The sequence below is a fragment of the Cryptomeria japonica genome, chromosome 7 (genome assembly GCF_030272615.1).
Source record: "Cryptomeria japonica chromosome 7, Sugi_1.0, whole genome shotgun sequence".
In the NCBI taxonomy this organism is placed as follows: domain Eukaryota; kingdom Viridiplantae; phylum Streptophyta; class Pinopsida; order Cupressales; family Cupressaceae; genus Cryptomeria; species Cryptomeria japonica.
In genome coordinates, this window is record NC_081411.1 from 333,606,164 (window position 1) to 333,630,824 (window position 24,661).

The following is a 24,661-nucleotide window of genomic DNA, read 5'->3' on the forward strand; positions in this document are numbered from 1 at the left end:
TTTTTGTGATGTAATGAACTTCTGCATAAAACACAGTTAGAACTACTGAAGTGTAATTAGAAAATGATGATCAAAACTGAATTTTGATGTGTTTTATGATTTTATCAGGTAACTAGTTGCATGCTCAAGATTGGAAGTTTTAGAGTTTGCTAGGAGGAAAGATAAATGATGGGGCAAATAATAAAGTCATGGTTCATCACGTGGTGTTGAACCCATGTGAGGAATTGATGCACAGATTAAAAACAATGATACAAATTTATATTAGTGATTTGATGCATGAAATAATAAAAAGAATAGTGGGAAGGACTTAGATGTTGGATACAGTAGGTTGTAAATTTGTGAGAATATAAATGTTAAACTTCAAACTTGCATTGATGTAACAATAAATCATAAAGAGGTTGATCTAGATACGAATCATTGTTTCATATAATATTTTAAATGGCCCTATCCAAGGTAATTCTACAAATCCATTCTTAAGAACTTACATTTCATGTACAGAGAGTCGGAGAGACATTATCCCTTGACTACATTCATTGATTCTTTCTTATCTGTAGTAGATAATGGTGATCACTTCAATATGATGAAGAGATTGTACATAATTATACCCAAACTACACAAGAGAGAAGATGGAATATAGATTACTCTATAAGGTTGATTGTACCACAACCGCAAATGTGGTTACCAGTACATAAAACACTTGAAATACTTTTAGTAGCCAGCTTAGACATTGTATTTCTTTCATTAAAGTCCAGAGCAACTTGCTTCAACATTATCCCCATTAGAAATTCAAAATTGATAGAAGGGAGGCTGCCCATCAAGTGTGCATGCTCCCATCCAGGCTTACCGAGGAGGTCTATATATATAGACAAAAGATATGCTCTTCCCTGACTTTAAACCTGTCCACTTGCAAGAATGTGATTATATTAATATATGATCAATCAATATGGGCCAGACTTGCAGAAAATGAGTATAATGCATTCCCTATTGGCAATCCTAACATAGGGAAACAATAGCAATCAAGCATCTCTAAGAATATCTGTAATTTTAAGGTAAAGTTAATTTTTATCTTGCGGAATATATGAAATCATGAAGGTGGTTAGAAGAAGCTATCTCACATTCATTGAAACAACGGGTGGAGCATGAGTCAACAACTTTGGACATATCTGTTTCATCTAAAATGTAGCCAGTTTCTTTCTTAACTCCTGCCAAATGGCGAGAAATAGCAACATTGCAGGCCTTTTTACAAGGAACAATACAAGAATCCTCCTTCGTTTGTCCTTCACCCTTTTCACAAGATGGGTCGCCAATTATATTTACCTAAAGCATCAAACTTATTATCTTTATCTGCATGATTGAAAGAAAATAAGCAACATATAGTAACTTGAATGTGATTATAAGAACAAGCTCACATAACAAATACATTGAGTTTTTTTCTTTAAAGAATGCTTCTTGTATCAAAGAACTTGGAGCTACATCAGCTCCACAATTGGAAGAATCTCATCCTACCAAAAGAAAAAAAAAATGAATGTGTGCTTACAAAATAATTGACAAAAGAAGACAACAGAATGAGGAAATGATATTTTATGCTCATACCCAACCTGTAAAGAAGACAAAAGAAATATTGCAGGCTGGATATGAGCATAAAATGTCATTTCCTCATTCCGCTATCTTCTTTTGTCAATTATTTGAAGCATACAAATTCAGTTTTATTTTGGTAGGATGAGATTCTCTCAATTGCGGAGCTGATGTAACTCCAAGTTCTTTGATGTCAGATGCAACTTTTAAAGAAAAAAACTCAATGTATTTGTTATGTGAGCTTGCTCTTATAATCACATCCAAGTTATGTTTATAACTTTATCACTTTATGATAATTTCATCGAATACTTTGACATTGTTCAATAAGAAAATAGAGCCTTCCAAACTCTGAGGGCATGAATGTTAAGTTTCACACCTTTCTGAACAGATGGAATATCCAGTGCCCAAAACAAGTTAAAAATACCTTTACATCAATTGGTAAACGTTGAAGTTCAAGAGTCTCCCTGCTGGTTTCCAATGCATTTACACTTCAGCATGAATATGACACAAAACATAGCGTTAAAGACTGTTAAAAAAAAGATACTAGCGGATCTGTCCATCATTCTATGAACATTTTGTGTGCAAACTAAGGTAACATGAATGATACATTTATTAGTTGCATGCACAACCGGACAAGAAAGCTAAATTAGATGGCTTATTTTTATTTACCTTCACATAAGTTGTAATCTAAAATGATATCAGAGCATTTCTCATTAATGGTAAGTTGTAATCTAAAATGATATCAGCGTGTTTCTCATAGATGTTAGTAATTCAAACTTTACATTATGATAAAGGTTAAATTCCTTACAAAGTTGCATCTTTAAAGTAAAAACTATCCATCATTTTTTCTATATTTTAGTCATGTACAAGATGAACAAAAATATGCCAACTGCTATCACATTGTACTGCGGCACTGCCCATTCTCCTGAAAACAATATCCCTTAAAGAATGTCATATTGCCATGTTTTCTATTAAGCAGTTCCTTTAGCCATCCTACCTTTCTACTTTGTCTTCCAATTTTAATTTACCTTTTCCTTTCGGTATGCTGTATTGAAACACTTGACTATTTACGCCATAATCTATCTAACCAGAATTCAGTATGACTAAAGTAAAAGATGAACCTAAATGTTTTTGCATATATATAACATGTAAGACTTGACTAGGGTATTATCTAGCTGGACTTCCCAAGCCATTTTCATATCATAAGAGTAATTTCTATATCCTTACCCTAACATGCTTATAGGCTGGCTCCAGAGGCTTGCAAAGATGCAAAGTCCAGTATGTTTCCATGGCCATGTCCAAGCCAGTCTTACAATTCAAAATAGACGTCACCTGGATGCCCTTTTTTCATGAGGCAGATAGTTTCAAGAATTGATGTCATTGACAAAAATAAGGACCAGTTTAATCGATGGAAGCAGACAACAGATGCTGGGAGATCAAAATCCACACACGAAAACTCAGGCAGTCACAGCCAACAGTCCTCTCCAAAAATCTCTCCAGTGTTCTCAATGGAAATATCAATACCAAGAAAAAATTTCATCAAGATGTCCAGAATCTCTGGATATGATTCAGTTTCCTTCTCCAGCACCATTCCTTCAAGCCTTATCAATTCCCTGGCAGCAAATGCATAGGAAGCAGTTCTTAAGAAGGGAGCATTTGATAAGGAAATAACCATTTAAGAAAAAAATTATGGTGATTAAGCCCTAGGCCAAATGTTGTGGATGAAGAAACTCTTAGAAAGACCTGATATGCAGGAGGGTGATGTTGGAAATCAAGTTTATTTTTTATTCTCCTTTTGGATGTCTGCCTTGTAAAGACTTTGTTAGTTTTATGTTCCCTGTGTTGAGTGTTGATGCAATGCTTTATTCTTCAATTTTTGGCGAATTCTTACTGTTTAATGGATTTTTGACCTCCTCACAGTAGTTTTGTTTTTATATCTCTTCTTTCTTCTTTCTATAATTTACCTGTAGTAAAGAAATCCTTCTCCGGGGGGAACAATATAACCTCCTGTTCACAATCAACTTAAAACAGAGAGCTCACAATGCAAATAGCTGAGTTTGAAGATAGTAAATGTTTTGCAGGAGCTGAGGAAGGTACAACACTATTCTCATAGCAATCGTCAATTATAAAGAATCAAAAGGGCATATTCACCCTTTTTGAAACCATATGTATTTCTTATTAAGCTTAAGCAGAGATTGAAAAAGAAGTGAAATATATTTCACAAAATTAGCCTTTCAAAGTTACGTGTTGGTCACCGCCTACTAACTTAATTGTCTTCAAATTTAAAAAACTGGATTTACGTTTATCTTATTTTGAGTTCAGTGAATCAAATTAGTAAAAGATCACAACCACTTTGATGCAATCAAATTTGGTAAGTCTAATGAAGAACTAACCAACCATGCAGCTAAAGTAAAACACACACAAATACAAAGCTGAACAACAGAATTGAAGACAATGAACTGCTTTATTGTTTTGAAAACAATGATTACAAGGAAGCTTCAATGACATTGCAACATGCTAGACCTCAGCCGATTGATTACAAACTAGATTACATAAGATCCTTCAAATTTTAGAAAACTTAAATTTGTGCCTGATCTTCTATTCTTTATTTTGTCCTTGTCAAGACTTTTCCTTTAATATCATTATCAATTCATTACTTCCTAGATTGCCCTCCCAAAGTGATAGGGGGATCTCTTTTATATAGGTGGATGTCGAATGATATGCGCCTCACGAAAACATAATACATTGACCTAGGGGAATGAAAAAAGGATTAACGGTCCCAATATTAAATGATTTCATCATTAAATAGCCTTGGAATTGGATGCATCACCTTTTGTAGTGTGTATGCTCAATGGTAACGTGGAAAGTCATCTTCAACAATACACCTCAAGCTAGGAGCCTTCAAATGCAATGTGATTTTGTACATAAACCCTCTTAGGACTCAAGTTCATATTAAGAACCTTAGGAATTGGCACAAGATTGAAAATACAAAAGGTTTCCACAAGTCCAAAACAAGGTTCTATTAAACAATGCATAATTTGGTTTAGGTCCTCCAAATGATAAACATAGACGCAGTAACCATATCTTCATGAAATTTAGATGGAATGTGAAGAATGTATTGTAGAGCTTATGTTCCAAAGTCCAAACAAAGATATTCAAAACTTGTTGACACATAACTTGTCGAATGTTGCCTAACTTGCTACATTTTATTGGAAAACGACTAGGAAACATGAAAATAGTTGCAAAAATAACAAACATTAAAAGAAAACATTGACCGTTGATAAAGGATTGCTTTAGGCCAAGGATGCTCCTACATCAAACACCCCAGATGACTAAAAAGTGAGTCCCTCATTTTGGAACAAATGGAGGGAAACCAAATTGCTTCACTTTAGTTGAAGATAACCATGTGAAATCTTTAATAGGCCTTCCTTCCACTTTAATATTTTTCATACTTCTTACTTTTAGTGCTTATTTCAGATCTCTTACATATTATTTCTTCAGTTTCTTCTATCCGCAGTATTGGTCTTGGTTGTCTCCAATCTCCATCATGATATTCATGTAGATCTGTAATAGTAAACACTAATAATATACCAAGGTCTTTTGATAAATTTACTTTGTATGCATTTCTCAATTCAAACTTCCTACTTTTATTTTTAATTTATTATATGTTCCAACAAGGAGACTCCCCTTTCTCAAGTATACCATTACTTCATCTTCTACTTCATATTCCTTATGTCTCCTCTTTAGATCTGCATGCTTTTTATACTTCATGTTCATCTTTTGAACTGAACCCTTACTCCCTCCTGTAAATTATTCATATGTTTCGCATAATCTTCTATTGTAGCTCTCTTCTTATGACTTGCAATAAATTATCTCAACTCTAAACATTGATTGTGTTCTGTCCATACACAATCTCAAATGGTGTTTTAGTTGTATTTCCATTTAATAGATTTTACATGAGAAATCACCTCATAGTAATGATGAATCCCCATTCCAACCTTTTAACATGTCAAACATCTCAATATGTTACCCATACTCCTATTTGCAACATTTGTTTGCCCATTAGTTTGCAGATGATATGCTAAAGTGACATTCAATTTTGTATTCATTTTCTTCACAATGTTCTCCAAAAATGACCATCAAAGTTTGCATCCCTATCTAATACAATGCTCTTATGTAACCCATGTAATATTACAACTTCTATGTGAAATAGATCAACATATGCAGAACATCATTAGTTTTCTCACAAGCAATAAGATGAGCCATCTTCAAAAACCTATAAACAACTACCAAAATGGAATCAAATCCTCTTTGAGTTGGTTATCCTAACACAAAATCCATTCTAAGATCATCCCATAATATAAAGTTTAGCGTGCCCAAAGACTCCACGAAATTTTTGGTCCACCTTTAATGGATATAAAGTGTTGTATTCAACCAAGGAAATCAGAGGCAGGGGGGTCAAGGAGGGGACCCAATGTGAGAGGATTTTGTACAGGGTCCCAGCAGCATATAATGGGGATTCCTTCTTCTTATAAGGCATGATCTCTCACTTGATTGAAAAGTTGTGTCTTCCATAAAATCTGTGATATCAAAATGTATATTTGAGGGCTTAGTGCCTTGTTCAATAATGTTGTAAACTCACTGAAGTGATACCACAGAAAATACATTGGCATGTGTCAGTGGAATATTGCTGAGCTACTTGGTTTAAGAGTCCTTAATTGGACCTCAGACTTGCTCTGCATCATAGTGTTAAGCTAAGTATATAGAAACGGATGATTAGCATATAGAATTGAGCACAATTTCCAAGTTAGGGACAGTTATGAATGTTGAGGACTTATAGATTGGAGCAAAGAATTCCTTTTGTGGCCTTCTATTCTAGATTTTGAACCTGTTGCCCAAGAGGAGTTGGAAAAAGACATATCACAAAGGAGAGAGATGACAACATAAAGAGGGAAGACATAATATTAGCAGATTAATTTGAAGGGGCAATTGCCACTAAAGACAAATGCTATTTCAAAGCAAAGTGAAGCAATTGTTTCCTCTGTCATGAATCTTTAAGCTTTAGGGGTCTAAAGTCCTTTTATGTGAGGTTTGGTCCAAAATGGATCACTCATTAAAATTTAATTTAAATGAATAGAATCAATTGCAATGGTTCATATGATCATTAGTGCTCAATGACACTAAGACATTCCAAGATATTGAAAACTCGGAAGACATGGAAAAGGCAGCTGTAGGTTCATGTACAGACTACAACCAGACGGAAGACGAGAAAGGCTCTGCATATGGTTTGGACCTTCAGATATCTATTCATAGTTCCATGATTCAGAAAAACAGGGATATGCAATTAATTTTATGGTGACTAAATTTGGCATGTTTGAGGGTGCATATTTAAATAACAGTTTTGGCTTCCACCAAATATGTCACCCATACAAAATAAAAATTAGGTACAACCAATAAATGCAAAATCTTTCCAAACACAGCACAAGTGAAGAACAATCACAAAGATGAAGCATTTATCGTTCCCACTGTTGACATGGAACATCAGTCAGGTCTCTCTACTTCTGTTTGGCAACCCAATATGCATCCATTGGAAGCTTGTAAACAACCTCAAAAATTGTGAAACTGTGTAGCATATAATATGTTTTTGGAGTGAGTTGCAGAGAAACAAAATCTTGAGAGGGCATTGTGCTAGCAGTAATTCAATCTAATGGTGTTCTTGAAGACTTCATTAGAACAGATGACTTGTAAATCTAGCTGATTTCAGTTGAAAAAAGGGGGAATAACACCAAGTAGCTGGAGTTCTCCGAGGTAAATTTGTGCCATTCTCCTTTTTGTGATTGGTGTTATTCATTGCTTGCTTGTTTACTTTTGACTACAACTGCTGTCATTGTTTCCACTGTCTAGCACCTACTAGCAATTCATCTCTATGTTTCAACTTTCAAGGTTGTAAAGCACATTATTTACAAACTACAAAAAGACTTGGGTTCTGAAAGGAACAGCTATCCTAATCACATAACTAGTCGAGTTTCCCCCAAAACATAAGTCATATTGATCATATCCCTTGGAAGTCCAATTCAATGGTCTCCTTTGGTCATCATAACCTGTAATCTACAATATCCCAATCTTATGTTGCAACACAGACACTCTTAGATGCAATAGATGCAAATTCAAATGAGTGAAGAATTGTCCAAGTAAGGTTTACATCCTGCCTCACTATAGGAATCACCATCCCCCATGCTAGATCATAAAGGTGAGGTCAATGTCCTGTTATTCTGCTTGCATTTCAAGTGTACCTTCAAACAATCCATTGTGTCTCCACCAAACTTTTACATGTGTGACAACTCAATTCTGCAACTTCAGACATATCTTAAGATCTAAAATAATGTTGCCCTTTAGATCCAGCTAAATATAGTAGACCAATAAATGGCATCAGCATTGATAGCATATATTTATTTAGCAGAAATGCATTATATATTTTAGCCTAAATTAAGACATAAAAACAATCTTTGTGTGACCAATTTTCAGTCATTCCAGATTTTCAAATGGTGTCCAAAATCTAAATGCTTATGTAGCCACATGATGGAGCTTAATCAAGCTTCGCTCCAGCTTACCTTGATAAGTACTCACTCCACCTCAAAGTTTCAAACTCTCTTGCAATTCAACACTAGTTTACATTGTACATAACCTTTTTGCCCATCCCACACAACTTTCATCTTGTGCCTAATCTTACCAACCCATTCTTCCATTTCATTCAGCATATTAAACTCAAAACACTGCCTAATATTCAAGGTTGTCTCACCTCAATAGTGTATTGCATTTCATACAATACAATGCCTCGAACACAAACATCCACAATAAAAACTCTAAAAATTGTTTACAGGCAAATTCTACTATATCTAAATACTTGATCCAGTTTGTGAATTTATCTGTGCCATGCAGCTGTGACATGTCTTCCTGAATCTAATTCACACTCTAGTCTTCCCATGTTGCATGGATAGACCATCGCTATGGCCGGAAAATCTGTACTTTTTATCAGAAGAGCAATAATGAAATAGCAATGCTAATCATTAATAAAAGGTACATGGTTGTGTTATGACAACCAATCTTCTTTAGTTCAACCAATGGTATGGGGCAGTAGTTCCAAAGCATTTCATATTTATAGAGAACCTAATGATTTATTGGAAAAAACAATTAGTTGTTAGTAGAACATATTGAAAACCACTTCTTTGTTGGCTAAAACAGTTAATTATTGAAAAAAGCATATGTTTAGCATAAATCCAGGAATGTAGAAGCCACAACACAAGAAATATTATAGTTATACCTGAAAATTACAACTGGCACTAACTCATAAAAAATTACTTTCTAACAATATAATAGTGACAAACTTGCATACCTCATAATAATTTCATGGTGAATCCCTCAAGTTATATTCTTCAAATATCCAATATAGTTAAAATAGCGAAATCAAGATATCCACTATAGTTATTCCTGTTTCATTGCCATATTTTTCCTATAGTCGCTGTTTTTCAGAGAGTCCAAAATGCAAAGGCCTTCTAGTCTTTGATTCAAACTCTTTTATTATCATCTTTGGCAGTTGTCTATCCTGGTAGGAAGCTATTATCATTGTTATGTGGATGACCAGAGCATATTGTAAGAATCTATTGCAAGACTGGTGGAGTAGTTGCATTCTTTGGAAGATGTAAGAGGGCTTCCCAAGGGGAGAATCATAGTCTACAAGTAAGAGAACTTGATGTTTTTCAAAAAGATCTTTTGCATTTGAAAACCTGGATGGACTTATTTCAAAACAATGTGCACACCTTGCCTTGGGGTGCAAATTCTAAAATGTTAGCCTTCTTGGTTCTCACATGTTGAGGTGTTTTTTACCTTTTTTTTCCAATTGTAATTCCTTGTCTGATTATGTAATATAAGATGCATCCATGTTCAAAACTAGCAACACAATAACACACGCATACAATATAGAACATGCCTAAAACCAAATTCGGGTGAATTAACTTTGTGAGCTGGTTACTTTCGAACAAAAATCTCACAAATCAGAATCCTTTCTATTGCTTTCACAAAATAGCATCCCTGTCCTTACAACAGATGGTAAAATGCAAACATACACAAGTGTATGCTGTTAGCACAACAATAATGCAATTTACTTGAATCTAAAATGCATATGGACATATAGAGAGTATGACACTCTCAAGAGAATTATCAGCAAATGTCCATAAGAAAATCTATCATAGATTCATACTATTTGAAATTCATCATTAACATAAACATTGGTAATTTGGATCATCTATTCATAGATCTAACCAACTAATCATATCCATCCAATCTAGTAGAAAAACTAAGGGCATCAAACAATTAATAAATATGGAGGTATTAAAAGCAAGCCCCCATGATGGCTGTCTATCTATTGGGTCTTGTTGACGTGTTTTTTATGACTACGTCGAACACAGAATAAAGTTGCCTAATGGTCACTTCACTCTCTAAGATTGCATGCTAAGATTACAAGAAGTTCAAACAATCGACTCCAAGGTTCCTTTATGCTACGGACATGACTTAGTTGACTGATGTGATTGCTGGTAATCCAAGGGACCTTACGTTTGCATCATTCTTTCACTTCTTTGTTGTGGCTGGAACTCCATCATCGGATATGGCAATTCTGTGATGCTGCTGCTTCGAACGGACTAAAATGAACAGAAAGGAAAAGGGAAAGGGTTTAGAAGGATCTAAATCTACTCCTAAGGGCAGTGATAACAATGAATAGTGCTTTGGTGGACAAATTCCAAATAAACCAAGCTCTGCTTCGCCAAGATCAACTACAACTCCGCAAGAACCGGTGCAATCTTCTGGGGATGCTAGAGGATTTCCAAATCGAGAAAGTACGTTTGAATACCCAAAAACGACGCAATCCAAACAACCATCCACAATTGAACTTAGCACAAATTTAGGGGGTTCAAGCTAACTTTACACTGCAACTTACAATCAGCAAGATGCAAAAAGTATGAACCATGGAAATTCATCAAACACCATTACATTCTCCATTGAAATCAAAGCACTATACTACTTCTACTCTAAGTGAGGAAGGTGAAACTGTAATGGACACCCCGGAATGCCCAAAAAACCATACCAATTGCTGCTAGAAATTTTATCAAACAGTTTGCATCCAACTCCTTATTTCTCCGTTTAATGTTTTAAATCCCTTATGGCTCCGGAAATGAAATGTTGGTTTGTTTTACATGGAATTGAAATCACAGAATATGGACAAGAATGAAACTACAATAATATGCAAACTGAAAATTGAACTACTGCTGATAAGATGTTATTTTCAGATTTTAATAAAATCAAATACATGGCAGATTATCAACTCACTAATTATTCCAGCATTATTGACATAATACTCCAGCAATCATTTTCAATCTTGCTGCTACAGTGACATGAATAGTACCCGCGTGAATAGTAACTGCGTGAATAGTACCTGCGTGAATAGTAACCGCATGAATAGTACCCCCGTGAATAGTAACCGCGTGAATAGTATTGCAGCAATATTAATTTGTCTTCAACAGGTCCAATATCTTCATAAAATCATCTCCTCAAAATGGCATAAGCATCGGACAAGTAGGGAAGAAGATATGAACAAACATTAAATCTGCCTGTAGCTGGAAATGCACCCAATCTGCCTGATAATGAAGCTGATAGCAATGGATTCCAAAGGCCAAACCTCAGGGGAATGACGTCTAGAATGTCACAAGAGAGGATAGACGTCCTCTAATGCCAAGAACGGATCTGCAACTCACACATACCAATTCTTCTCATATTCAACATATCTAATGAAGTCACAAACGCTTTCTTTTATTCTTTTTCCAAGGGTCCACTCAACTCTCATGGGCAATGTGGGATAAAAGATGAGCAATATAAAACATATATTAAAATATTCACTTATGTCTCCCTTGGGTACAGATCCCCATAAAATAAATATTAGAGTAACACTTTAATATTTTACAATTAAATTAAATGTTACTTTAATAAAACTTCAGGCATTAAAATGTATTAGCAATCGGACTCCGAATAATGCGAGTGATAGCTCGTCGGAAAGCTCTCACCGAGGAGTATCAAATCCAAACACCAAAACTGGCCTCCACTATGTCCTGCTAACTTACTAAAAATAGTAAGTATGCCTGAAACTGAGTAAATCAACTTCGTTTTGGCCCAAACTGGAAATGACTAGGCCAAAACACTCCAGGATCCCCTTAAACCCTTTGTTAGCCCTCAGGACCATGTAGAACAAGGCTAACGCACACACACTTGGTCAACTGCTAAAGTGGGGACATTACAGAAACCATGCAAGTTTTGAAAAATAACTTAAGTGGACACCATCAGAGAACAATGTTTCACTGTTATTATCTCAAAAACTTATCACAACAATTTCATACAAGTCTCCCGTCACCCCTTTATATAGGCCTCAGGCCATGATTACATGCACAACCCTAATTAGGGTTTCACCCTAGAAGATTCCCCACTCAAGATGCAACAAGGTGGGAATCAGTAATAAATACCCCATAAAGCCCATATACAATTAATTACAATCCTTAAAAAAAGGGCACCCATAAAGCATTAATTAACCATTACATTCAAAAAGTGCCCACTATGCAATGAATGTACCCTCATGCAAAAATCGCCCATGATGCCATAAATGCACCATCATCTCCTGAACGTGACGGCTGCGTGCAGAAGGAATCTGCCATAATGCCATAAATGGGACGGCTGCATGCAAAGAGATGCTTCATTAATTCAACGTGCATTGACTCAGCTGCCACTTGGCGAGAAAACCTTGGAGAGAAGAATTTGATCCAAGAAGAATTTGATCCATGAAGAATTTTCTTGAAGTTTCTCGAACTTTCCTTGTTCTGGAGGAGATTTTTAATGATTTTCCACCATCTCCTATTTTTTAGGAATTTTCCACAAATTAGGGTTTCAAGTCCAGGAGGGAGAGAACTCTCCTACGAATCCAAATCTATGAAAATTTTGAAATTTGGATGTGATTTGATGCCCGAGAATGGATTTTTTCAAAAAAAATCTCGAGGAGAAATTTCTTATTCAGTTCATCCCTGATTCCTTCCTTGCCTTAGAAATTGTTTTTTTTACCTTCAATTCATCCTGGCGTGTAATTCATGTTGTGAAGGAATTCTCCTTTGGAAAGAAATTTGTTCCTTACCCCTAAGGAAGGAAACTCTTCATGCCTTAGCCAAATTTTGTCGTGAAGGAAGGAATTTCCAACACTTAGCCAAATATTCTGTTGTGAAGGAAGGAATTTCCATCACTTAGTCAATTTTTTCACTTTCTTGGAATTTCTTCTTCTTTGGCGCAATTCATCCCTAAGGAAGGAATTTTTGTGCTCTTTGAATTCATCATGTTTGCAGGGAGCTTTTCAACCAATTTTCACATCTCCTAGTTTTTAGGAAATTTCCTAAAATTTAGGACCCGGGTCCAGGAGAGAGAATTCTCCCACGAGTCCAAACCTGCAAAAAATTTCGGATTCTAATAAGATTTGGTGTCTAAAACTAGAAATTTCAAAAAAAAATCTCGAGGGGATTTGTGCTTTTTGATTCTTCCTTGACCCCTTGGCTTCCATGCCTCAAGCAAAATTTCAATTTTTTAAGCTTAGGTATGGAATTCACTGTGTCTTGGAATTTTATCATCATTTCCTTGGTTCTCCTTGACTTAGCCATTTCAACATTCTTCTTTTATACTAGGAATTTCACATGAGGCATGGATTTTATACCCTTTCCACCTCTCCTTGGAAAGTCCATTAGGCTAGGGCATGTTTGTCACTGTGGAAGGGAATTCCAACACCTTCATAAATTTCTTGGACCCTCCACAAGGCTGGGGCGGATTTTATACTTGGTCGAGGATGCTTGGAATTTGTCTGTTCCTCCATGCATTCTCCATTCTGGCGCCCTCCACAAGGCTGGGGCGGAATTTTGCATAAGTGATGGATTTCCTCGTTATTCCTTGCTCTCCATGGGATGCTAAGTTTAGCGCCCTCCCTAGCACTAGGGCACAATTTTGACCTAAGGAAGGAGTTTCTTCACTTCCAAGGATTTCTTCCATCTCCCAACTTGGTGCCTTTCACCTCTCCTGGGCGCTAAAATGCCTTGGCCATGGATTCTCACACTTTCCATGCTATCCCTGGATACTTGGGTTTAGCGCTCAACTGCATACCTGGGCAGAATTTTCACTCTAGAATGGATTCTTGAAATTTCCATGCTATCCCTGGACACTTGGATTTAGCGCCCAACTGCATACCTGGGCGGAATTTTGACTTTGGCATGGATTCTTGAAATTTCCATGCTATCCCTGGACACCTGGATTTAGCACCCAACTGCATACCTAGGCGGAATTTTCACTTTGGCATGGATTCTTGAAATTTCCATGCTATCCCTGGACACCTGGATTTAGCACCTAACTGCATACCTGGGCAGAATTTTCAATCTGGCATGGATTCATTCAACTTTTAAGCTTTCAGACTCAGAACATTTTGATCTCCTTGTGATTTTGAAGTGTCTTCCTAGACTTGGGTGAATTTCTAAGCTTTCTATTTCAAGCATGGGCTTCCAGCACTTAACCATTTTCTGGCTTTCTCCGTCTACTTTCTAACTTTCCGGAATTAGAAATAGCTGCAAATGTCTGATCTTTGTCACCTTGCCCGAATGGTCCTGTCAGCACTGACTTTCCAAAAATAGAAACCTTCAAGTGTCAGCATTAGACCCCTAGACAGGGTGCAGGAATGACTTACTATAAATAGAAACTTACTAAAAATAGAAATTACTAAAACTAGTAAGTTTGATTTTTGGCAAAATAACGACATTCCGGGACTCAGAAAAAATCCCTAAAAAATAGGAACTTTCTAAAAATAGAAAGTTGCTCCGTTTTGGCTCAAATTTTACTGGGAGGTTCCTTGAAGGGTCCTGATTCCAGTCGTATGTTCAATTTTTCCAAAACCCTAACAGAAACCCCTAAAATCTAGGACAAAAGGCAAAAACCCTAAAAAGACAAAACAGGCCCTAGATTTCACCAAACTTGCTCAAACGAAAAGCAGACCAACTTCAAATATATATAAATATAAATATAAATGTATATGAATTATTAAATTTAATTAAAATTTACTGGCAAGGTGTTATATTAATTAAATAAATTATTTTTATTTGCCAACTTTAATTGGCAACTCAATAATTAAGTAAATGTGTTTATTTTCTTTCATAGTGTTGAAGGAAATAAGACTTAAATAAAACTTTTTTAAAAATCTTATTAATGTTAGCCCATTACATAATTTTTATTAATGAGCAAGCTTTAATATTTTATCGGGCTAGTTGGAAGTTAATAAGAGCAAAAAAATAATGTAATGTTAAACCATGTATATCGCCATCCTTCATTCTTGAGTTATTGGGCATTGAAGGAAATGAAGCAAATAGGTTAAGGACATTACACATCATTATATATCGATATGGAAAGATATTGTTGCATTTTTATTTTGAGAGCTTTTGATTAAAGCTAAATGCAGTCACGGGAAACACAAGCAGGCCTGCGTGACTCATTGGGCAATATGGAAAATCCTACCTGGTATTAGGGCATGGGATTGAGACTTCGTTGGTATATAAAACCAAAAGGAAAAGAGAGGAGATATTTATTTTACGGTTGGCTTTTGGAAAACGGCAGAGGGTAAGGGTTGTGCGTTTTTCTGCCATTATCAGCACTGTTATTTCACACTTCTGAAGGTCTTCGGCTGGGTTACATCTTTTCTCAGGTCATTCTATCTCCCAGACCTACGATTCTCTCTTCCTCTTACAGTTATTTGGTTTCTCAGATAGAAATTAGAAGGAAGAAATGCATATATGTGTTTGTGGTTGTAAAGTACAGAAAGTCCGAAAATATTTCATGGAATTCTTACGAGTTAGAAACCCTTATGCATTGTTATGAAACATTATGTTGTTACTTCAGTTCTTAGTAAATAATTTTCAGTTTGAAATTAGTCCATGAAATTTTGAAAGGGGTTTCAGGTAGCTGAAAATGAAATATGAAGGGAGGTATTCTTGCATACATATTTGTTTATATAAATGGGAATATATACACAAATATGTATGTAAGGATGCCTGCAGGTCTGGAACTTACTATTATGCCCTTTAAAACATGTTTGAAAAGAGAGGAAAAGAATTAAAAAACTCATACCTCTATTGGATGAGGGCTTAACTTGTATAAAAAGAAAATATAGGCCTATTCTCTGCTGAACTTTTATATTAAACAGATTTGTTCACTGTTTGGAATATTAAGGAAGGAAGGAATAATGTCATTACTGTTATATATGTTGTAAGTAGAAGCATGACCTTGAGAGAGCAATTTATTCTGAGAAGGCAAGATATCTCTACTACGATAATCCTGCTGTTATCTTCCTAGAACAAGGAAATTAAATTTTCAGCAACCTCGATAGAACAACTGAAACTAAACAACAAACTGTAAATAAATTTTATAGACTCACTTGTAAATCACAGTTAAACTACAGTCTGGAATAAATCTTACCTGCAAAATCTCTACTCTTCATGAAATTTTAAGTCAGTATAACGCAAAGGATAAGGCCATTGTTAATTTATGACTAAAGTAAACTAGCCTTAAACCTTAGAAACCTAGAATACTCATTGTGTTTGCAAAGGTGCGGATACAGGTACACGTATGTACCATACTTGGGCATATACTAGCAAGTTTGTACCAGTGTGTTAATAACTGGTAATACTTGTCATATACGCAAAGGTAATTGTACTCACGTGCCCGTGTATATGTATCTTGGCATACACTAGTAAGTATTTACCGACATAACGGTGCAGATTTGTATCATTCCAAGGAAGAGAGTTCTTTTCTGAGTCAACATAAAGAAGATTTTGACCTCTAACCAAGCTTCCAGAATTTCCTAAACTAAGAGGATAAGTCAGCACTTAGATAATCTTATTTTATTAAGATCAACCTCTAATGTTAGGAAATTTATCCGTACCCTATCCCAAGAAGGCAGTGGGTGGAAGAGCGTGATTGTACATGATGCAGTAGCATCGTCATCGGGAGGTTACTCTCAAGTGACCGAACAGCAGAGACATGTCCGGCAGGTTAAAATCCATACTTAGGATTTGAACGTACAATTGGCGACTCCTATGCCCCTATTTCCTAAGCCAGAGGTTCAGTTGAAACATGTTGAAAACATAGTAGTGGTGCGAGGAAGAAATGGTTGATAACACTTGAAATACTTATACTATAACTATTGAACACTAACCCCAAGATGGTCCTTAGACTTACTTTCGAGTTCAGCTGAACTCCTTAACCCAGACTTTTGCCGAGAAGGGTGAGATCATTGACAATGCGAAAAATTGTGCTTACAGTGTAAAACCTTGGCCAAGGTGGTGTTGTGTAATGCATGCACTAGTATGATCTTTAGCACCAGATACACCCTTAGTCAGAGCATCATACTAGTAGGGAGTCACCCTTAGTGTATGACTGACTAAGTGTGTAGGTCCTAACACCAAGTCTCAGATGGCATTGAGTTCTCGTATTCCTTTACCTCCTTGCAAAGGGCCGACCAGTCCAGAAGGATATGGCATAGGGGGCTAGATAGTTCGTGGTTGGGCGGAAAAGTGCCCAAATGATACTTTCCCTCTCCACCAGTATCATGACAGAGTTTGAAGTTCAGAATTTAGCTTTAGTTGAAAAGTACTCTCTAAACCCTATCTCTCTTTCATTTCATGCAAGTTAATTAGTTCTTAAATATTCATGTATGCTTAATTTTTAGTTCAATGTACTTAATCTTCAGTTATCGTTATTCATGTTCCTGTTTTGAATTTATAAAAAAAATATATATATATCCATCTTTCTTTTGCTTATGTTAACAGCTATTTTTGCAACAGTTAGATTATTTGAATGGTTATCTCTTTCAAAAAAATTAGCATGTTACACATTTTGTCCAAACTAATTGCTGACTGGGTCATGTTTGCTGACTTGTTTTTGACTTTCTAAATAATATCTCTGCCTTTTGGTAAAGCAATCACTCAACTATATCCTACTTATGAGTTTATGATGTGCTTTCTGATTTGTGCGATTACAATAACTCATTCGATTCAATGCTTATTTGAGACTGTACTCTTTTCTGAGACTATACTATTGTCTCTATATATATATATTTGCTGTCTCTGCATATATGCTGCTGCCTTAAGAGTATGTATATCTGAGTCTGTCTTTACTATGACACACCTATATATATATATATATATATATATATATATATATCTGAGTCTGTCTTTACTATGACACACCTATATATATATATATATATATATATATATATATATATATATATGTCTGGATCATTAATGTAACCTATATATGCTGACTTTATGTATAAAGATTAATACTCTGTCATACAGGCTCTCTCTCTCTATATATATACACTGTAGATGTATATATCAGCATCTATGTTACCATCTGCTGTAGATGTATATTATACTTTTAGCTGTAATATATGTATTCATAATCACTGCATCATCACTGTATTGAGGCATAATGTAAGCATAGTAATCCAATATGTTCATCAATCTCCATTGCATGATATGTTCATCAATCTCCATGAATCAGCAAATTCCTTTGACATCAATGACAACATTTCCAACAGGTTGTACGGCTTGTATGGATCTATACAGTCGTATAGATTCCCCTATCTTGAAGTATGTTCCATTAAAAAAAATTGCAACTACTCCAAATTTGATGAATTGAAAAGTAATTATTTACTTGGACGGGTTGATTGCTAAGGTTTTTGGCCACTTTGGATCTAAAAGTTATGCCCATTTCACTCCAGGATGAGCTGATTTTTCCCTCAAGGATGGATCTCTCATAATTTGGATAGGTGGTCACAGATTTGGTCCTCTTATACCATGGAGTTGTTAGTGAACCCCACAACTCCTCTGAATCAACTACAACTTGTTGGTGGACGTTTTATCATCTACCGAACACTTAGAATAAAATACCACTAGGATACTCTATCCTCTCCTAAACAAAATGTAAAATTCTTCAACTTATATTTGTTTGAATGCCTCAGAAACATATCAAGAATTGTTTAATGCACGCAATCATTGTTGGTATATTGTTGAACAGGAAACATTAATACACAGTTCTGGAGTAATACTAATATCTCAAGCCCAAGTCCACAAGTTACAGTCTATTTGCAATTTTTAACCATAGACAAGTTCAAAGTATGACAACGGAAACTTTGTTGAAACTCCAGATTCTTACTAATGTTCAATGCTTCAATGACATTAATTAATTCTCAACTATTTATATGCAACACTTTCAGGGATATCTGAAACATCTCTACAGGAATCCACAAAGAACACATACTCTGCTTTTTATTTTCAAATGCTAGGTATGAATGAAATTCTGTGTTACATTTGCAACTTAAGAATAAAGGGGAACGAACAACGATGCACCTGGAAAGTAATCTGTTTGTCTCGAACCATTGAATGAATTTCCATCACCGTGCTTGCAATCGGATTGCCAGGGAAATAGTAACAATTACGATTCTTCCTTCTACTGTGTTGTCACAGAAATACCAAAGAATAGTGTGCGCTATATAATACTATTCCACCAGGGAATGGAATGACATACGCTGCTATAGAATACGAATTCACATTGTACAGTTTAATTAATGCGAACTGGTCCACGAACTCAGCATGGAAAACGCCGGAAATGAACCAATAATATCTACGTCTGGAATATTATCATTTTTTAGCACAACACATTGTTCACAAACTCCACGGCGGTCTTATTTGGTCACGTTCGCATCATACGGTGTCAACACGGAAAGAATGTCAAATGCGGTAAGGACTTAAGAATCATGCGAGCCTTTTGCTTCCGAAGGAATAGAAGTCAATATAACATTCAACGCAACCGGTTCTACGCATATGCCAGAGAAATTATACTTCAAACCAAGCCATCGCTCCGGAATTTGAAATAGGAATGAACCTACATTGTGATATTCTCCTTCAACGGCTATAGACCAATGGTTCAAATTTTGATTTTGACGAAAGGCCAAGTAATGATACTTCAATTTCTCACGCGGATAAATTAATTACCAATTCATCTGAAACCTCTGTAATCAAGCATGCCTATATCTGCTTGCGGTGACTTATTTAAAACCAAGCCATCGCAAAAAATATTCCCATAGGAAAACCAACTAACTCCCACAATGAATTATTAAATAATAGTTTATTTAGAAAACTAGTATTTAAATAATAAACTTTATTGAAAAAGTAAAATTAGCTAAATAGCTCAACTTAATAATTATAATATATTAGTTCATTGGAAAACTAATATAAAATAATTAAAGTTTACTTTATTCCACCAGAAGACATTAATTTTTCGAGGACATCACACAAAATCACTACTCGTGCCAAGATTGCGAGAAAGATCACAAGGCGACTCCAAGGTCTATATGTGTGAACAAGTGACTTTAGTGGGATAGCCTCTCAAAATAGTGTGTGCTGAAAATCTCAAGGGGGACTTATGCTTGATAACTGATATCACTCAAGTTGAACTTAGGCAGATTTAACAATTTATGCTCTATGTTTTCAAATTTTTTGATTTAGGATTTCAAAAAAAGAATAAAAGAGGATAGGGTTTAGGAATTCTACCTAATTCTAGGAACTCAAGAGACGGTATAGACTAGGTGAAACTAATAACAATACTCTGTTTCGCCACACTTGGGACAACTACACAAAGTACGTGCAATCTTCTAGGATTGTGCTTATGATTTTCACACTTAAAAATAATACCAGCAATTGAACAATATTATTCCAAGTAGAAGTTAAACATCCACATTAAAAGCTCAAGCTAACTTTACACATTGAAAGGAAATCATCCATTCAAAGAAAGTATGAGCAAAATCTCACCAACCTATACTATCAAATCTATCATTCATCTAATAACTTCAAAGCAAATAACTTAAACAAATTTAATCCAAGTGTTGAAGGGAATATGCAACCATGCAACCATTTAGCAATAGAAAGATTTCAAGACAATACTGATAATGAACTTTTATTACTCAAATAGCTTTGTGCAACAATTTCATAAATCTCTCCACACTGAGATGAAATGAGAAAGCGATTTTATATGCAGTTTTTGAAAGCAAAATAAACGGTCGAGATCAATCTAAGATCAATAGCTGAGATCTAGACAACCTAACCCTAGATAGAGTTTCCAAAAATAATATCAAAGATCAACTTCAAAAGAGACAAGTGGCGCAAGATGCTATTTTTTAGGATTGTATGCCCTTCTTCTGATATTCAATGAATTTGGACACAATTTGGTCCACTTCCTCCATGGTGACATGTGGCAACATGTTGATCCTAAACTCTAATCCTTCCAAGTCATCTGCACACAGAGCAAAGGTGATCTCCCGGTCTAATTCTTGCTTTTGAAAGGCATCTTTGATGAATATGAGGTTTGATGCCTTAGCCAAATTATTCTTCAAGACTGGTCCTGTGATGGCAAAGAAGATGTCCTGAACTCCGATCCTCAAATTCTCCAACTGCATATCGCTCTCCCTAATAATCTCCTTCCCAATCATTTCTACAACTACAAGGAAGATTTTGTCCTGAATTGCCCTTATCTGTCCTTCTATTCTATCAGAATCAACTTTCACCTTTTCCAAGACCTCATTATGTGCAACCAGTGTCCAGTGCCAACTGCTGAAGTCATAGGCAGCCCCTGCTTCAATTATCTTCTGATCAACCAACTCTTGAGATGAGATTCCTTTCAGTTCTCTAAGGCATGGAATGATTCTATCCTGGACATCCAGGAAGTCAGCTCACATTTCTGCCATGTTCTCAATCCCGGAAAGCAAAGAAGAAGTTTGATCATATGTTGATGAAATTTCTTCTATAAACTTGACTGCTTCTTCTCTTATACTTTCTATCCAATTTCTAGTTTCTTTGGCTGTTACTGCATCTTCCTCAAAACTTTTGACTACATGTTGTGAATCCAAAACTGGGAGAACCTCTGGATTGGCTTGATCAAGTGGCTTAGTAGTCAACTGCCGAATATATTTTTTCAGGCGCTCAACTTCCTCTCTTATATTCATTCTTCTTTTGTGTCTCTTCATCCGGCTTTGCCTTCATGGAAGCAACTAAATTGTCTAAGTCCTCTTTTACTTGGGTCTTTGTGCTTGGGCCTAAGTCAAAGGTATTAATTTCATACTCATGAGGAGCAATGTCTCCCTTTGCTTTGTTCACCTTAGGCACGGCTATCTGCACTATACGGTTGCCTGTCTCATCGCTTTAGATGGTAAAGAATCTTTTAGCTGGTTTCTTCACTGCAACTTTTTCTAGTCTGGCCAGGAAATCTGTCATGTCATCCTTTTCTGGATCCTCTATTGTTGGTGTCTTTAGTTTCAATCTTGCTTTCAACCAATCAGGAACAGTGGGCTAGTCAATGCCTTCCAGCTCCTGATTGTCTTTTTCACGTCCAATACCTCGAAGGGCAGAAATCATCCCTTCTTGAAATTCTCCCTCTTCCATTTCCTTTTATGATTCTAGAATCTTTGTGCCAGTAGGAGATGGTGGCTGTTCATTTTCCTCATGGACTGATTCTGCATTCTCCTCATGAATTGAAGAAGGAATGTCAATCTTTGCCAATGACTCATTAATAGTTAATATATATCTTTCATTCTTAGATGTGGCAGAACAAGATGGTTCCACCCTTTGCTTCTTTTAAGCAAGCTCTTCATTCATAGTTGCTTTCCCTTTTCTTTTAGCACTGACACTCTGAGTTGCTTCTTCATTTGAGGAGTATCCTTCTGCTTCTCCCATCAGACCATAGGTCAAGGCTACATTTCTCCATTTCAATTTGTGACACTGTTGTTCGACCCACCACCTGGAATATTTCATAATTGGCCACATTAGGGTGGTTAAGTTTGCATGCTTCGGCTCTAACCACTTGATAGGAGGAAGGGGTGCATGTTCATCAAAACCAAGTTGAGTATGCTCTCCATTATCTTCCAGCTGATATGGCACAATGAATGGTCCAGTCATCCTGATTGGGCTTACTGGCAACCTAGAACACATCCCATTCCTAATATCAAACTCATCTATTGCATTGGCCCAAAAATCTTCTGTGTCTACCCTGTGTTTGTATCTTTCTCCATTTTCTGATCTGATGTTGTTATGAGGATCATAATTTGTTTGAGACCGATAGAATGTGAAAGGATACCACTGCATCTCTAGCCTAGCACTTTCAACTACCTGAGCTGTCGGACAAGATTCTTCCATGTTTCCGATGAAGAATGGGAAGGATATAGCTGCCTTCTGCCTTATTCTTTTGAAGTTCTGATATGTCTCAAGTTGCCTGAGAACTTCAAGCAGAACTATCTTGTTAGTTGGGTATACTGGAAGTTTATAAGGACGTCCTTCAAAGCCTTGGACTCTTATGTATGTAAACTTTGGATACTGGATAAACCAGGATCCATATCTGCTGATCAAACTTTTAGCCTCGGGAGATAGCCTCTGGTGAGTCCCTCCTTGCAATGTCCTTATAATGTACATCAGGAATGCATCATATACTCGGTAGCTCTTTTCCTTAAGTTGCAGATGTGGGTAACAATCATAGGATCTGAATGCATTCTCTCCATTGCCAACTATGCCTCTACAAATTAGTCCCAAATATCTATAGGTTGCAGCTAGTAGATAAACTATGTAAGAACTCATGTAGAATGATTTGGTCTTCTCCAAATTTATCAGCTGCTCATGGAGGTTATTGCTGATTATGTGGGAGCAATTAAACATCCTAACTCCTGATGTGATCTCGTCCATGAAGAAATACATCCATGTTTCGAATGGTGCACCTTTAGGGCTGCCCATTAGCCTATTCAGCAACAGGATAATATCACCATACTCCTCCTTGAAGTATGGGCGTAGGACCTTAGATACTTTCCCTTGGGCTCTCTTTTTCTCCAACCATGATTTGTTTACATTGGTTGCACAAAGCTCAGACTGAGCATCATAGATCTTCTTAGTATCATATTTTGTCTTGTAGGTGGTCTTATTATATTTTGGAATTCCAAATGTTTCTTGGATGGACAACTCTGAAAGGTTGGCTAAAACCCTTCCATCAGGTGCAATTATTTCTCGATTGTGCATTGTAGTGTCTACCACACTCAACCATAAGTTCAGGGCACTGCCTGGCCAGAGGAAATCCTGTTTCCTGGACGATGTCATTCCTCATCATCCGCCAGGCTATGGGTGTTGGTAGATGTTTGTCAAGACCATACATTCTCTTCTTGAACTCTTCAAGGTCAACATGTCCAAGGTCAGTATCTGTGACATTCTTCCATTTAGACTTGATCTTGAATTCCATCTGCTTCCCTTTGCTGGCAAACTTCATTGATGCTTCCAGAATAGTGTTTCCTGCGAAACACATGAAAACTTAATATTATTTTCAGATTTTAATTCTGATTTTTAATCCTTTTTCCTAAAATTTCACTTTCAGCTTGATAAATGGTTAAGATTTTGGGTAAAAGTGGATTGAAAGTGAAGGTTTGGCCAAGAGATTGAGGAAAATAAGACAGAAGGAGAAAGAAATTCAGTCAAATTGAGTTTTTGAATCCTCTTTATGACTGAAATTTACCTCTAATTCTGAAAATCGGTCTTAAAATCAAAGAAAGTACTTGATTGCTTGGCTTCTAACACTTAGAAATTTTTACTTCTTGAAATTTTCTTGGAAATCAAAGATTTGAGAGAAAACTTCTTCTCAATTGCTCTCTGAATTCTCAATCTGAATAGTGAAAATGAATTGATTGAGAATATATAGAGTTTAAGATTCTTTAACTTAGAATTTATTTTATTTTATTTTTTTTATAATCTTTTATTGTTTTTTTGTGTTTTTTTTTGTTTTAAGTCTTTCCAAAATGGAAAGTTTTATTTTCTTTCAAAATTCCTTCTTAGCTAAAGAATCTTCTAGAACCTTCTAAAAATCTTGAATTTCTCAACAATTTTCTAAG

At 35.9% G+C, this 24,661-nt stretch overlaps 1 protein-coding gene across 10 annotated transcripts in view; it reads right to left on the reverse strand.

Annotated features, from left to right (window-relative positions):
- Positions 1-404: 404 nt before the first annotated feature.
- LOC131057764 (uncharacterized) overlaps positions 405-24,661 on the reverse strand; it is a 53,067-nt gene continuing 28,810 nt past the window's right edge. For 2 of the 10 annotated variants that reach the window (XM_057991930.2, XM_057991923.2), the window contains exons 3-5: positions 1,952-2,039; positions 1,116-1,317; positions 405-896 (exon numbers count right to left, since the gene is read on the reverse strand). In XM_057991930.2, the coding sequence (XP_057847913.2) occupies positions 841-896; positions 1,116-1,317; positions 1,952-2,039 (346 nt within the window). In that variant the 3' untranslated portion in view covers positions 405-840. Of the gene's footprint in view, positions 897-1,115; positions 1,318-1,951; positions 2,064-24,661 lie in introns of all 10 variants that reach the window. The other 8 variants (XM_057991929.2, XM_057991922.2, XM_057991928.2 and 5 more) reach the window with 5 other exon arrangements.